This window comes from Nerophis ophidion, linkage group LG15, assembly GCF_033978795.1.
Source record: "Nerophis ophidion isolate RoL-2023_Sa linkage group LG15, RoL_Noph_v1.0, whole genome shotgun sequence".
NCBI lineage: Eukaryota > Metazoa > Chordata > Actinopteri > Syngnathiformes > Syngnathidae > Nerophis > Nerophis ophidion.
Window position 1 is genome coordinate 46,811,927 of NC_084625.1, and position 13,335 is coordinate 46,825,261.

The window sequence follows — 13,335 nt, forward strand, 5'->3', positions numbered from 1 at the left end:
CTCTTAATCTTCTTCCCGTTATGCAATTTCAAATTACCTGTATTGAAACCAGCCTCCTCCATTTTGAAAATGACGACAGGGGAAGTGTCACTCGTGACGTCACGAGTTTGACCAGGCGGTAATACTAAGCATGCGCTAATTATTTTGCGAAGCGAGTTGGACCCGGCAGTAATTCAAGGCAGGCGCATACTATATGCCCTGCGGCATTTCAAGGAAACACGGCATATATATATATATATATATATATATATATATATATTTGTGTCTATATATGTATACATATATATATATTTGTGTCTATATATGTATACATATATATATATATATATTTATGTCTATATATCTATACATACATATATATATATATATTTGTGTCTATATATGTATACACATATATATATATATATATACACACACATCATGGAGTTCATGTAGGCTTAGTGATGTAATTACATTATCAACTATCAGAGACAGAAACTCTTCATTTAACATAATGTCCTTTTTTTTGCTGTTTCAACACAGAAAAAGGTAAAGTGAAATAACTTTGTTGTTAACTGTATGTATGTATATATATATATATATATATATATATATATATATGTGTGTGTGTGTGTGTGTGTGTGTGTGTGTGTGTGTATATATGTGTGTGTGTATATATACAGTGGGGCAAAAAGTATTTAGTCAAACACGACGAGTTGAGTTTATACCAAAATGGATACATGGATGATACAGCAGAGGATTGGGAGAATGTCATGTGGTCAGATGAAACCAAAATAGAACTTTTTTGGTATAAACTCAACTTGTCGTGTTTGAAGAATACTGAGTTGCATCCCAAGAGCACCACACCTACTGTAAAGCATGGGGGTGGAAACATCATGCTTTGGGGCTGTTTTTCTGCTAAAGGGACAGGAGGATTGATCCGTGTTAAGGAAAGAATGAATGGGGCCATGTATCGTGAGATTTTGAGCCAAAACCTCCTTCCATCAGTGAGAGCTTTGAATGGTTGACCAAATACTTATTTTCCACCATAATTTACAGATAAATTCCTACAATGTGAATTCCTGGATTTTTTTTTCACATTCTGTCTCTCACAGTTGAAGTGTACCTATGATGAAAATTACAGACATCTGTCATCATTTTAAGTGGGAGAACTTGCACAATCGGTGGCTGACTAAATACTTTTTTGCCCCACTGTATATGTATATATGTGTATGTATATTTATGTGTGTGTATGTATATTTATCAATAAATCAATGTTTACTTATATAGCCCTAAATCACTAGTGTCTCAAAGGGCTGCACAAACCACTACGACATCCTCGGTAGGCCCACATAAGGGCAAGGAAAACTCACACCCAGTGGGACATCGGTGACAATGATGACTATGAGAACCTTGGAGAGGAGGAAAGCAATGGATGTCGAGCGGGTCTAACATGATACTGTGAAAGTTCAATCCATAATGGATCCAACACAGTCGCGAGAGTCCAGTCCAAAGCGGGTCCAACACAGCAGCGAGAGCCCCGTTAACAGCGGAGCCAGCAGGAAACCATCCCAAGCGGAGGCGGATCAGCACCGCAGAGATGTCCCCAGCCGATACACATGCGAGCAGTACATGGCCACTGGATCGGACCGGACCCCCTCCACAAGGGAGAGTGGGACATAGGAGAAAAAGAAAAGAAACGGCAGATCAACTGGTCTAAAAAGGGAGTCTATTTAAATATATGTACATGTACACACATATATATATATGTGTGTGTACATATATATATGTATATGTATACGTATACATATATATGTATTGTGTATATATAAATGTGTGTATATTTGTATATTTATATATGTATACATATATATGTACACGTGAATATATGTGAGTGAGTGAGTGAATTGTATTTATGTATACATATATATGTATATGTGTACATATATATGTATGTATATACACACATACACAGCCCCGGCGGGCCTTCAGAATATCTCCCTAATTTTGAGGTCTCAAGGTTGGCAAGTATGATGTGTCAATCATGGGTATTTTAATTTAACTTCAACTTAGAGCAATTACCAATATCAACTTTTTTTCTTTTTTGGCTAGTGCGAGCTTCCGTAGACGCTCCTCGTTACCAAGGCAGCCAGAAGGTAAGCCAGAAGTCGACAACACGTCACTTTTTTTTTCCTTTTTACATTTTTAAACCAACTTTTGAGCATGACGGACTTTCCGCGTTTCAGTGGGTGTTTAATTACCGCCATGTTATCGTGTGAAAACTTTTGTTTGCCAGCTACTAAACCCTAGTTTGTCGTGAATGCTAGTCCTCGCTAGCCGGAACAGCAACAAGTAGTTTTGCCAGCGAGTTAGCTTCCAAGAGCATCTATGCGCCCGCCATCATGGGCACGGCGTCCTCCCTGGTCAGCCCGGGCGAGGTGATCGAGGACGGCTACGGGGCCGACGGCGGAGAGGCCTGCGAGATCCCCGTGGAGGTCAAGCCCAAAGCCCGGCTACTGCGCAGCTCCTTCCGCCGGGGGCCACGGGTGATCGGCGCCAGTTTCAAGTCGACGGGCTCCGTGGACCTGGAGTACGCCGCCGAGTACGAACGCCTCCGGAAAGAGTACGAGATCTTCCGTGTCAGCAAGAACAACGAGATTACGTCCATGCAAAAGAAGGAGGCCAAGCTGGACGAGGAGAACAAGAGGCTGAGAGCCGAGCTACAGGTAGAATAACTTGGTTCATCTGGTATATTCCTCCATGCAGGGGCGTAGCAACAAATTCTGGGGTCCCATCAGTGGCGGGCCGTGCGTTTCCCCCCTTGGTCTTCAGTGATCTCTGACTTCAATGAGTGATGTCACCGCATGACCATTGCAGCGCCTTCAAAATCCTCAAATCTAGACTCCAAAACATCCCAGGACAAGCTAGTCAGGTTACTTCTAGACCAGGGGTCACCAACCTTTTTGAAGCCAAGAGCTATTTCTTGGGTACTGATTAATGTGAAGGGCTACCAGTTTGATACACACTTAAATAAATTGCCAGAAATAGTCAATTTACTCAATTTACCTTTAATTAAAAAATATAAATAAATTAAAAAAATGGGTAGGTCTGTCTGTCATTCCGTTGTACATTTTTTTTCCTTGTACATAAGGTTTTTTTGTAGAGAATAAATGATGAAAAAAACACTTAATTGAACGGTTTAAAAGGAGAGAAAACACAAAAAAAATGAAAATTCAAATTTGAAACATAGTTTATCTTAGATTTCGGCTTTTTAAAATTCAAAATTCAACCGGAAAAAAGAAGAGAAAAACTAGCTAATTTGAATCTTTTTGAAAAAAATTAAAAATAATTTATGGGACATCATTTGTAATTTTTCCTGATTAAGATTAATTTTAGAATTTTGATGACATGTTTTAAATAGGTTAAAATCCAATCTGCACTTTGTTAGAATATATAACAAATTGGACAAAGCGATATATTTCTAACAAAGACAAATCATTGTCTCTTCTAGATTTTCCAGAACAACATTTTTTAAATAAAGTCAAAAGACTTTGAAATAAGATTTAAATTTGATTCTAAAGATTTTCTAGATTTGCCAGAATAATTTTTTTGAATTTTAATCATAATAAGTTTGAAGAAATATTTCCCAAATATTCTTCGTCGAAAAAACATAAGCTAAAATGAAGAATTAAATTAAAATGTATTTATTACTCTTTACAATAAAAAAAATACTTGAACATTTATTTAAATTGTCAGGAAATAAGAGGAAGGAATTTAAAAGGTAAAAAAGTATATGTGTTTAAAAATCCTAAAATCATTTTTAAGGTTGTATTTTTTCTCTAAAAATGTCTTTTTGAAAGTTATATGAAGCAAAGTAAAAAATTAAATGAAGTGAAGACCAAGTCTTTAAAATATTTTCTTTGGTTTTCAAATTTTATTTGAGTTTTGTCTCTCTTAGAATTAAAAATGTCGAGCAAAGCGAGACCAGCTTGCTAGTAAATAAATACAATTTAAAAAATAGAGGCAGCTCAATGGTAATTGCTGCTATTTGAGCTATTTTTACAACAGGCCAGCGAGCGACTCATCTGATCCTTACGGACGACCTGGTGCCCGCGGGCACAGAGTTGGTGACCCCTGATCTGGTATATCCTCCATGCAGGGGCGTAGCACCAAATTTTGGGGTCCCATCAGTAGCGGGCCGTTTAAAACCGTTTAAACACATATACTATTTTACCTTTTAAACTCCTTCCTCTTCTTTCCTTACAGTTTAAATCAATGTTCAAGTATATATTTTTTTATTATTATTTAAAAAAATAATAAATACATTTTAATTTAATTCTTTAATTTTAGCTTCTGTTTTTTCGACGAAGAATATTTGTGAAATATTTCTTCAAACTTATTATGATTAAAATTCCAAACAAATATTCTGGCAAATCTAGAAAATCTGTAGAATTAAATTTAAGTCTTATTTCAAAGTCTTTTGAATTTCTTTTACAATTTTTGTTCTGGAAAATCTAAAAGAAATAATGATTTGTCTTTGTTAGAAATATAGCTTGGTCCAATTTGTTATATATTCTAACAAAGTGCAGATTGGATTTTAACCTTTTTAAAACATGTCATCAAAATTCTAAAATTAATCTTAATCAGGAAAAATTACTAATGATGTTGTATAAATTATTTTTTTATTTTTTTCAAAAAGATTCGAATCAGCTAGTTTTTCTATTCATTTTTTTTGTTTGAATTTTGAATTTTAAAGAGTCGAAATTGAAAATAAACTATCTTTCAAAATTTTATTTTCATTTTTTTCGTGTTTTCTCTTTTAAACGGATCAATTGTTTTTTTCATCATTTATTCTCTACAAAAAACCTTGCGTAAAAGGAAAAAAAATGTACGACGGAATGACAGACAGACCTTCCCATTTTTTTTTATATATATAGCTTTATCTATTAAAGGTAAATTGAGCAAATTGGCTATTTCTGGCAATTTATTTAAGTGTGTATCAAACTGGTAGCCCTTCTAGTAAATCAGTACCCAAGAAGTAGCTTTTGGTTTCTAAAAGGTTGGTGACCCCTGGGTTAGAGTGTCCGCCCTGAGATCGGTAGGTCGTGAGTTCAAACCCCGGTCGAGTCATACCAAAAACTATAAAAATGGGACCCATTACCTCCCTGCTTGGCACTCAGCATCAAGGGTTGGAATTGGGGGTTAAAGAATGATTCCCGGGTGCGGCCACTGTTGCTGCTCACTGCTCCCTTTACCTCCCAGGGGGGTGAACAAGGGGATGGGTAGAATGCAGAGGACACATTTCACCACACCTAGTGTGTGTGTGACAATCATTGGTACTTTAACTTTACACCCTACTTCACATTGAAACATATCAACAGTGTACAAAACAGGTTTGTTTCCTGGTACATTTATAAATCAATTAAAACTAGAGATGTCCGAAAATATCGGATAAATGCTTTAAAATGTAATATTGGAAATGATCAGTATCGGTTTCAAAATGATCCTTATCGGTTTCAAAAAGTAAAATTTATGACTTTAAAACGTCGCAGTGTACACGGACGTAGGGAGGAGTATAGAGCGCCATTAAACCCTAAAGGCACTGCCTTTGCGCGCTGTCCCAGTCACATAATATCTACAGCTTTTCACACACACAAGTGAATACAATGCATACTTGGTCAACAGCCATACATGTCACACTGAGGGTGGCTGTATAAACAACTTTAACACTGTTACAAATATGCGCCACACTGTGAACCCACACCAAACAAGAATGACAAACACATTTCGGGAGAACATCCGCACCGTAACACAACGTAAACACAACAGAACAAATACCCAGAATCCCTTGCAGCAATGTGCCATCTCCTACACCACCACCCCAACCCCCCCTCCCCATCCCCGTCCACCTCAATCTCCTCATGCTCTCTCAGGGAGAGCATGTACCAAATTGCAAGCTGCTGTTTTGAGGCATGTTAAAAAAAAAATGCACTTTGTGACTTCAATAACAAATATGGCGGTACCATGTTGGCATTTTTTTTTTCCATTACTTGAGTTGATTTACAGCCCTGTGATGAGGTGGCGACTTGTCCAGGGTGTACCCCGCCTACCACCCGAATGCAGCTGAGATAGGCTCCAGCGACCCCAAAAGCGACGAGCGGTAGAAAATGGATGGATGGAGTTGATTTACTTTGGACAACCTTGTTACATTGTTTAATGCATCCAGCGGGGCATCACAACAAAATTAGGCATAATAACGTGTTCATTCCACAACTGTATATATCGGTATTGGTTGATATCAGTATCGGTAATTAAGAGTTGGACAATATCGGAATATCGGCAAAAAAGCCATTATCGGACATCTCTAATTAATACTTTTTACTGTGTTATCATTGGGGATGTAACGATATCAAAATTAACACAGCTATCATCATTATCGCCATATTTTTAAATGTGCTCAAAAAGTACTTATACACACACTGTTTACCAAGTTATTGTCAAAATAACTGAAATAAATAGACACACTGTTAAAAGACCAAATATTTTACATGTTGATAATGATACTAAGAATTGCTGGCTATTTGCTGTAATGTACACGATTATTAGCCGCTCCAAAATGTGTATGAAGACACATTTTGACCTAAAATATGAGCCCTTGTTCAAGGCAACACTTGCCTTGATCTTAAAAAGTAAAAATTCTAGACCTGTATGTTGTGTTGGGTGCAATTTTCAGTTTTGATTAAAGCAACCTCATTTTTGACCCCAACTTTGTCGCCTTGTGCCCGTAGGCTTTGCAGAAGACCTACCAGAAGATCCTGAGGGAGAAGGAGAACGCGTTGGAGACAAAGTACCAGGCAATGGAGAGGGCTTCCACCTTTGAGCACGACCGGGACAAAGTGAAAAGACAATTTAAGGTAAACCAAAAGGTAACGCTACCATCACTTTATCGTGCGTTGTCTTATCGAGCTCTCCGCCGTCAGATCTTTCGGGAGACGAAGGAGAAGGAAATTCAGGATCTCCTTCGTGCTAAGAGGGACTTGGAATCCAAACTGCAACAGCTGCAAGCTCAGGGCATCCAGGTTTACTCTCCCAATGATTCGGATTCAGACGACAACCAAACCACTGTGACAGGTAAATATCACACAGTCGACAAAACAGTAGGAGCTTCCAAGTCCAGCACAAGTTTCTTTTACAACATAGTATCAACGAAAATATGAACGCAACACTTTTTTTACTCCCAGAAATCTACCTGGTTTAGGTATTTTAGACCTCCATAATTGACGAAAATGTGGAATCAAACCATGTAAACATGGCGGAGATACAAACACCGTTTCCATATGAGTTGGGAAATTGTGTTAGATGTAAATATAAACGGAATACAATGATTTGCAAATCATTTTCAACCCATATTCAGTTGAATATGCTACAAAGACAACATATTTGATGTTCAAACTGATAAACATTTTTTTTTTTTGCAAATATTCATTAACTTTAGATTTAGATTTTGATGCCAGCAACACGTGACAAAGAAGTTGGGAAAGGTGGCAATAAATACTGATAAAGTTGAGGAATGCCCCTCAAACACTTATTTGGAACATCCCACAGGTGTGCAGGCTAATTGGGAACAGGTTTGTGCCATGATTGGGTATAAAAACAGCTTCCCAAAAAATGCTCAGTCCTTCACAAGAAAGGATGGGGCGAGGTACACCCCTTTGTCCACAACTGCGTGAGCAAATAGTCAAAACAGTTTAAGAACAGCGTTTCTCAAAGTGCAATTGCAAGAAATTTAGGGATTTCAACATCTACGGTCCATAATATGATCAAAAGGTTCAGAGAATCTGGAGAAATCGCTCCACGTAAGAGGCATGGCCGGAAACCAACATTGAATGACGGTGACCTTCGATCCCTCAGACGGCACTGTATCAAAAACCGACATCAATCTCTAAAGGATATCACCACATGGGCCAGGAACACTTCAGAAAAACACTGTCACTAAATACAGTTCCTCACTACATTTGTAAGTGCAAGCTAAAACTCTACTATGCAAATCGAAAGCCATTTATCAACAACATCCAGAAACGCTGCCGGCTTCTCTGGGCCCGAGATCATCTAAGATGGATTGATGCAAACTGGAAAAGTGTTCTGTGGTCTGACGAGTCCACATTTCATATCGTTGTGTTGTTTTTCCATAACAAATGCCCCGCCCACTACATGGGCCAATCGATCCACGTTGACGTCAATAAATGTCTCTGAGACGGTTTCTGACAGCTTGGTCAGAAACTATTCCGCTGTGCAAACCGATTGTTGCAGCAGCTGTCCTGGTGACTGGTCTCAGACAATCTTGGAGGTCGGTTGGGTGTACCGCAAAATTCTATAAAGTGCCTTAGAACAGTGTTTTTTAACCTTTTTTGAGCCAAGGCACATTTTTTCACGTTGAAAAAATCCGGAGGCACAGCACCAGCAGACACCATTAAAAAACGAAACTCAGTTGACAGTAAAAAGTCGTTGTCGCAATTGTTGGATATGACTTTAAACCATAACCAAGCATGCATCAATATAGCTCTTGTTTCAAAGTAGGTGTACTGTCACATCACGCCGTGACTTATTTTGAGTTTATTGCTGTTTTCCTTTGTGTAGTGTTTTAGTTCTTGTCCTGCGCTCCTATTTTAATGGCCTGTTGTCTTTTTTTGGTATTTTACTGTAGCAGTTTCATGTTTTCCTTTGAGCGATATCTCCAGCATCTACTTTGTTTTAGCGATCAAGAAGATTTTAGTTGTATTTTTCCTTCTTTGCGGGGACATTGTTGATTGACATTAATGTTCGGATGCACTTTTTGGACGCCGTCTTCGCTCCACGGTAAGTCTTTGGTGTTGTCCAGCATTCTGTTTTTGTTTACTTTGCAGCCAATTCAGTTTTGTTCTGCATATCCTTCCCTAAGCTTCAATGCCTTTTCTTAGGGGCATGCAGCTTGTTTTTATTTTTGGTTTAAGCATTAGACACCTTTTTACCTGCACACTGCCTCCCGCTGTTTCCGACATCTTCAAAGCAATTCGTTTTCGGCTGCCACCTACAGATATGGAAGAGTATTACACGGTTACTCTGCCGAACTCTAGACAGCACCGACACATCATTTGCAGACTAATTACTGGTTTGCAAAAAAAAATGTTTAACCCAAATAGGTGAAAGTAGATAATCTCCCACGGCACACAAGACTGTATCTCACGGCACATTGGTTGAAAAACACTTTCTTAGAAGACGAGTTATGATTGAGAAACATTCAATTCAATTCTGAGGCACAGGTTTGAAAAAAAATCCACAATTTATTGAGACCTTTTACAGCAGGGGTGTCAAACTCAAATACAGAGTGGGCCAAAATTTAAAACTGAATAAAGCCACGGGCCAAGGTTGAACAAATTAACCTTTTAATAAGGACCCGAACAAGTTTTGCATTGAATATTGAACAAGCAAGGCTTATATAATTTTATAGTGACATGTAAAATTGAGTTTTAAATGATAATATTATTAATAAAAAAATATAAATGGCATATCAAATAAAATTTAAATAAAAATTGAATGCCTTTTTTCTATTTGCAGCCCTCTCAGCTAAATATCAAAATGAACTTTTTCCACAGGATAATAATACATTTGCAAATAAAATAACAATAACAAATTAATCAAACATTCAAGCCTTGAAGTAGCAAGAGAAAGTGCATGAGTAAAACATTAATTATTGCTTGAGGGGGCTATATTGTATCGTCCCGGAAGAGTTAGTCCTCCAAGGGGTTCTGGGTATTTGTTCTGTTGTGTTTATGTTGTGTTGCGGTGCAGATGTTCTGCCGAAATGTGTTTGTTATTCTTGTTTGGTGTGGGTTCACAGTGTGGTGCATATTTGTAAGATTGATGAAGTTGTTTATACGACCACCCTCGGTGTGACCTGTATGGCTGTTGAACAAGTATGCATTGCATTCACTTGTGTGTGTGTAAAAGACGCATATATTATGTGACCGGGTTGGCATGCTATTTCAATGTAGGAAAAGCGGACGTGACGACAGGTTGAAGAGGACGCTAAAGACAGTGCCGTTAATGCACACCCCCAATATCGTCGTCCGGGTAGAAATGGGGAGAAATTCGGGAAAATGTTTACCCCGGGAGATTTTCGGCTGGGGCACTGAATTTTGGGAGTCCGGGAAAATCGGGAGGGTTGGCATGTATGAGTATTAGTGGTGAATACGGTGTTACAGCGGCACTGGCGCTGTATAAAACCGGCGGGCCAGCTCTAATGTTAATTTCATACTGCCTCAAGGGCCAAATTAAATTACACGGCGGGCCAATTCTGTCCGCGGGCCAGAGTTTGACACCCATCTATAAAGGCACACCTGTGCAATAATCATGCTGTCTAATCAGCATCTTGAATCCTTGAACATTCCACCGTATGTTCCACATGAATTTCCTGTGTGTCCAGCTGCAGGTAACCAGTGTGAGTACTGGACTGGAGGTGTGCTGGGAAGCGAGCCCTCCATGGGCAGCATGATGCAACTGCAGCAGATGTTTCGTGGACCAGAGTTGGCACAAAGCCTAATGGACGTGGAGGGCCCTTTTGCCAACGTGAGCAGAGGTGAGTCAGCAGAGTGCCCGAGGTGTTGAGGAAGCGTTAGGAATGACGACTTCCTGCCTGGTGTTGACAGATGATTGGGATGCTGCAGTGGCCAGCCTGCTGCAGGTGTCTCCACATGTGCCACAGGCCTTGTGGAGCAACACGGTGCGCTGCTACTTCATCTCCACGTCAGAGACCAAAGCAGAGATGGACATCTTTAGCAAGGTCTTGCCCCATTTTCTCAATATCATTTATTGTCAATGCATGGTTATGGTATTACTTGATTTAAAACATGCGTACTTGGGATGTAACGATATATGTTCATTTCATATCTCGGTTATCATGACCAGATTGTGGGCAAAGGCTAATTTACATGTAGAAAGCCGGTCCGAGAAAATAATGCATTCATTAAAGCGGTCCCTGGTGGAAAAAAGGTTTGGGAACACTGATGTAGACCACAAGGAAGTGTTTTACATTTAGAAAAAAAAATAATAATATGACGTCTTTAATGTGCCCTATAATCCGATGAGCCTGTTGTATTAAAATAGACCTGACATTGCGCCCTATAGTCCGGAAAATACTGTAATTTTTTTATTTCTTCTGTTATTATTTGTATTATGTGTGTTTTCTCCTGAACAAAATGCGGTTGTATCGTCTGCAAATAATACTAACTTTAGGCCCATTGTAACTTTACAAATGTCGTTTGTATAGAGCAAGGGTAGGGAACCTTTGGCTCTCGAGCCAGATGTGGCTCTTTTGATGACTGCATCTGGCTCTCAGATAAATCTTAGCTGACATTGCTTAACATGAAAAGTAATGAATAATTCCGCTGATAATCACAGTGTTAAAAATAACGTTCAAAATATAAAACATTCTCATAAATTTTAATCCATCCATCTGTTTTTCTACCGCACCTGTTCAAGAAGTCGCATTAATGGTAGAAGTAATTTTATTTATCATCGGTGAGCTTCCGGATAACAATGTTATTAAAAACAATAACAGACTTATCATGTGAAGATCTGTCACTCAATTTCTGTTTGTGCTTCTTTATTTTGTATTTACTTCCCATTAGTGCTCTTATTTTGTTTCCATTTCCTGCTTGTCCCACTGGGCTCTGTGTGTTTTTCCCTCACCTGCTGTTGATTGGCAGCTGGTCCACACCTGCTGCCAATCAGCATGTTTTTATTTATTCTTGTCTCACGCGCTCCTCAGGGCTCAAAGATTGACTATTGTTTAGAACTGTACATGCAAGACTGCTTCATTCTCCTCTGTTGATGATATTAAAAGCATCTTACCTGCTCTTCGCTCTCCTGGTTCCTGCTTCTTGGGGTCGCCACTACTGTTGCCAAACGAGTTTTGTGACATATTATACTCTATAAAAGTTGGTCTTACTTAAAAATGCAGACATTTAGTTGTATTCAGTGTTAAGAAATATTATATGGCTCTCAAGGAAATACATTTTAAAATATTTGGCTTAAATGGCTCTTTCAGCCAAAAAGGTTCCCGACCCCTGGTATAGACATTGAACAATTTTGGTCCCAGTATTGATCACTGGGGTACGCCAAAAAATATATATTTAGAGCGTAGACGTGTGTTTGCTTAGCTTCACAATAAGTTCCAAATTGCTGTTAGTGAATGTTTCATGCTTTGGTTGCAGAAATACTCTCCTGCCCTAAGAAGGCTGTGTGAGGCTCTGGGACATTTCTATCTAAACGTCTGCTTTCCAAAAGACAATGCTGCCTTATACGCTTTGGTACGAAAGCAGGAGATAGAGAGGAGTTCCGTGTGTGTGCTGCTTCTCAAATCCACTGTCAGCAGGTAACATTTATTAACAATTAGGACCCAAGCTAGCAGTGCATGGTTCAAAGTTGAATTGTTTTGTTGTCATGTTGAAGCTCCGTGGTGGAGGACTGCCAGGAGGCGTTTGTGAAAAATCCAGATGGCCATCCTTTAATGCTGTACCTCAAGACTCAAGAAGACGCTGACCTGTCTGGCCCGACGAGGACACTTCTGGAGAGGCTCAATGCTGCAGACACCGCTGCTAAGATTAAGGTGCTGCATATTTTCAATTTGAAAAAGCACAGCACCACTTCTGATTGTCACTTCCATTTATCAGATGGAAGTGACTTTTATCACAAAGACATTGCTTTTGGGTTTTTTTATTTTGGGGGGGAAATGCGTCCAGGTTACATTAGAGCACGGGTGTCAAGCTCAAATACAGAGTGGGCCAAAATTTTAAACTGAACAAAGCCGCGGGCCAAGGTTGAACAAATTAACCTTTTAATAGGGACCCACTTTTCAATATTGAACAAGCAAGGCTTATATAACTTTATAGTGACATGCAAAATTGAGTTTTAAATAATAATTAAAAAAATATCAATGGCATATCAGATACAATTTAAATACAATTGTAATGCCTCTTTTCTATTTGCAGCCTTCTGAGGTAAATATCAAAATAAACTTTTTCCACAGGCTAATAATACATTTGAAAATAAAATAACAATAATGAATGAACCAAACATTCAAGCCTTGAAGTAGCAAGAGAAAGTTCATGAGTAAAATGTAAATTATTGTTCAGTTTGCTACACTAATTTGCTTTAACACTGAATATGGAACAAGCAACGCTTACATAACTTAAAAGTGCAAAATCAACTTTCAAAAAACAAACGAAAAAACATCAATGGCACATTAAATAAAAAATCAATGCCTCTTTTCTATTTGCAGCCTTCTGAGGTAAATATCAACATTAACTTTTTCCACAG

The 13,335-nt window shown here is 38.6% G+C and overlaps 1 protein-coding gene across 3 annotated transcripts in view; it reads left to right on the forward strand.

Moving 5' to 3' along the window:
- Positions 1-2,088: 2,088 nt before the first annotated feature.
- nphp3 (nephronophthisis 3) overlaps positions 2,089-13,335 on the forward strand; it is an 80,806-nt gene continuing 69,559 nt past the window's right edge. The window contains exons 1-7 of one of the 3 annotated variants that reach the window (XM_061922280.1): positions 2,089-2,705; positions 6,768-6,893; positions 6,960-7,110; positions 10,442-10,594; positions 10,665-10,798; positions 12,231-12,391; positions 12,469-12,625. In XM_061922280.1, the coding sequence (XP_061778264.1) occupies positions 2,382-2,705; positions 6,768-6,893; positions 6,960-7,110; positions 10,442-10,594; positions 10,665-10,798; positions 12,231-12,391; positions 12,469-12,625 (1,206 nt within the window). In that variant the 5' untranslated portion in view covers positions 2,089-2,381. The remainder of the gene's footprint in view (positions 2,706-6,767; positions 6,894-6,959; positions 7,111-10,441; positions 10,595-10,664; positions 10,799-12,230; positions 12,392-12,468; positions 12,626-13,335) is intronic. The other 2 variants (XM_061922279.1, XM_061922278.1) reach the window with 2 other exon arrangements.